General features: G+C 41.5%; 1 protein-coding gene across 1 annotated transcript in view; it reads left to right on the top strand.

Moving 5' to 3' along the window:
- LOC308164273 (putative RNA-binding protein 46) overlaps nucleotides 1-2,500 on the top strand; it is a gene marked incomplete at both ends in the record, with an annotated part of 21,818 nt that overhangs the window by 8,530 nt on the left and 10,788 nt on the right. Inside the window, one exon of the mRNA XM_080538410.1 lies at nucleotides 521-623. Within this exon, the coding sequence (XP_080394536.1) occupies nucleotides 521-623 (103 nt within the window). The remainder of the gene's footprint in view (nucleotides 1-520; nucleotides 624-2,500) is intronic.

Below are 2,500 nucleotides of genomic sequence, written 5' to 3'. Positions count from 1 at the left end.
GCTGAGGTTGGCATCCCTATTGTACACTGGCAGTGCATTCCACAATCTGGGTGCATAAACTGAGAATGCAGCCTCACCAAATCTCTTCTTTTGTACATGTGGTACACAGAGAAAGCCAGCGTCAGAAGACCTGAGAGCTCTATTGGACTGATATGCTAGCAGAAGGTCTTTCAGATATTCTGGTGCTGTGCCAGTGAGAGCTTTATAAACATAGATATAGCGGCATGCCTTTTTCTGTTGTGCATTATTGTTATGTTAGCCTAATTTAATTATTCAGGAGACATTCATGACAGTCTGTCTGTCTGTCTGTCTGTCTCTGTGTCTGTCTGTCTCTATGTCTGTCTGTCTCTGTGTCTGTCTTTGTCTGTCTGTCTGTCTGTGTCTATCTGTGTATCTGTGTCTGTCTGTCTCTGTCTGTCTCTGTCTATGTCTGTGTCTGTCTCTGTCTGTGTCTGTCTGTCTGACTCTGTGTCTCTGAGAGAGATGGTCACCGTGTGTTGATGCCTGTGTTGTCCACTAGGTGGTGATCTCTCCAGCGAGGAGCAGCTTCATGCCTGACAAGGTGTGCGGCGTCCTGGAGGATGCCAAGGAGCTGGCCGCTCAGAACGCCTTCTGGAACCTGGGTACACACACACGTACACACACACACACACACACACACACACACACACTAGGGATGTACCTGAATACAAATAAGTTATTCAGGAAAGCACATATAATGCGATGGAAACACATACAGATTCTACCCGAAGTTGCTTGTTATTATTCTGAAAAAAGCCATTGACATGTCTGTTCGTCAGCCATTATTTTTCTTCAAATCCATTCATATCATTGTGAATGGTCACAAGATAAAAATGCCCATTCTGTTTGCAACATAGGACTTTGATTCCACTAACTAGTCGTTTCATTTACTACACATTTTTACTACACATTTTGGAATGATCACTATTCAGTAGCCGTCCCCACCAAGTCAGCGCTGCCTCGATGCGAAACTCTTGCATTGGAAGTAGTAATTCACATTTCCCTTGCGAACTGCAGTAATGTTAACACTTCAAGAAACGCGAATGCAGCATCATTGGAATTTAAGATGATTCCCTTCAACTGAAGGATATTTTTCTATATATCTTTAATGTAAATAATTTCTATTTACAATGCAAAACAGAATCTTTCAGTTTCAATTTTTTGTTTTTTTTTGTTTCTGGTTGTTCAACGTCCCCCAGTTAAAGGGCTGGTGGTGGGATTCAAAGCTTAGTTTAGTTAAAAAAAATAAAAGGAGAGAGAGAGATAAAACATACAGTATGATGATGGGGTGATGATGTTAATTATAAACCAATATGAATTGAACCAATATTGATTGAGGGCACAAACATTGCATTGCCAATGAATATTAGATTAGAAGCTACAAATTTTGCCTGATTGAATCTGACTTCCGGTATAAACCACGCCCACTTCTGGTCTTCTATCCGAATACAGATACAGATACAGATAACTTTGTAGGTTGAACAGATACAGATACAGATAATGTTGTAGGTTGAACAGATACGGATACAGATAATGATGTCTCTGTACACCACTAACTAGGGCTGTCCCAAACGACAATTTTTCTAACGATTAATCTAGCGATTATTTTTCCGATTACTCTAACGACTAATTTAGTGATTAGTCTAACGATTATTTTTTTTGCTGTTCGGTTAATGTATCACTTAATTTCCCCCAAAATAATGGCTGTATTGTCTCTCTCTGTTTAACAGTGTCTTTATACAGCACTCTGGGTAATAGTTGCTGCTCTTATAAAACAAAGCAGTGTGTGACATGCACATTACTCAGACGGCCGCCCCTTTAAATGATCAGCTGATGTATGGGGGCTGTCTGTGGGCCCGCAATTAAACACACACCTTTAATTCGGCGACCTGCTACTACTACTACTACTACTACTACTGTAACTGCCTCTGTCAAACAGCCCCAGACACAGGGCAGACTCACTGCTATGTTTAGCCAACTTGAATGCCAACATGGCCATCAGGGTTTCTCCTGGCTCAAAATGAGGCGGAGGTGGTACCAGTGGTGTTTGACATCGGGGGGGACCCATGAAGCAGGGCTGTCTGGGGTCCTTAAACATCAAATACTTAATTTCTTGCATTCTGGTGAATTGATATGCACCAATTTGTGCCCTTTCTGCATCAATTTATGGTGGAAATGTCATTATTTATGTAAAGGAAAACACAATATTCAGGCACCAGATGACCATTCAAAATATAATGTAATATAATGCAATATAAGGCTCTCATGCATTCTGTACTTTCAAATATGTATTCTCCTTGAGCAGTCAACATCAACTATCAGCTATTTCGCTAGCAAACACGAAAGCTAACTTATTTGCGAAACAGCGCCCCCGCCACCACGTCGGCGCAGTGCCGCAATTGCAGTCAGAAATGACAGAAACGCTTGTAGAAAATACGACCGTCAGTTTGTCGAGAGCTGGAGGCGGCCGCCTCATAAT

The sequence above is a fragment of the Nansenia antarctica genome (assembly GCF_963989245.1).
Source record: "Nansenia antarctica genome assembly, chromosome: 8".
NCBI lineage: Eukaryota > Metazoa > Chordata > Actinopteri > Argentiniformes > Microstomatidae > Nansenia > Nansenia antarctica.
Note: the sequence above shows the minus strand (reverse complement) of the source record. Positions and strands in the feature narration are given on the sequence as shown.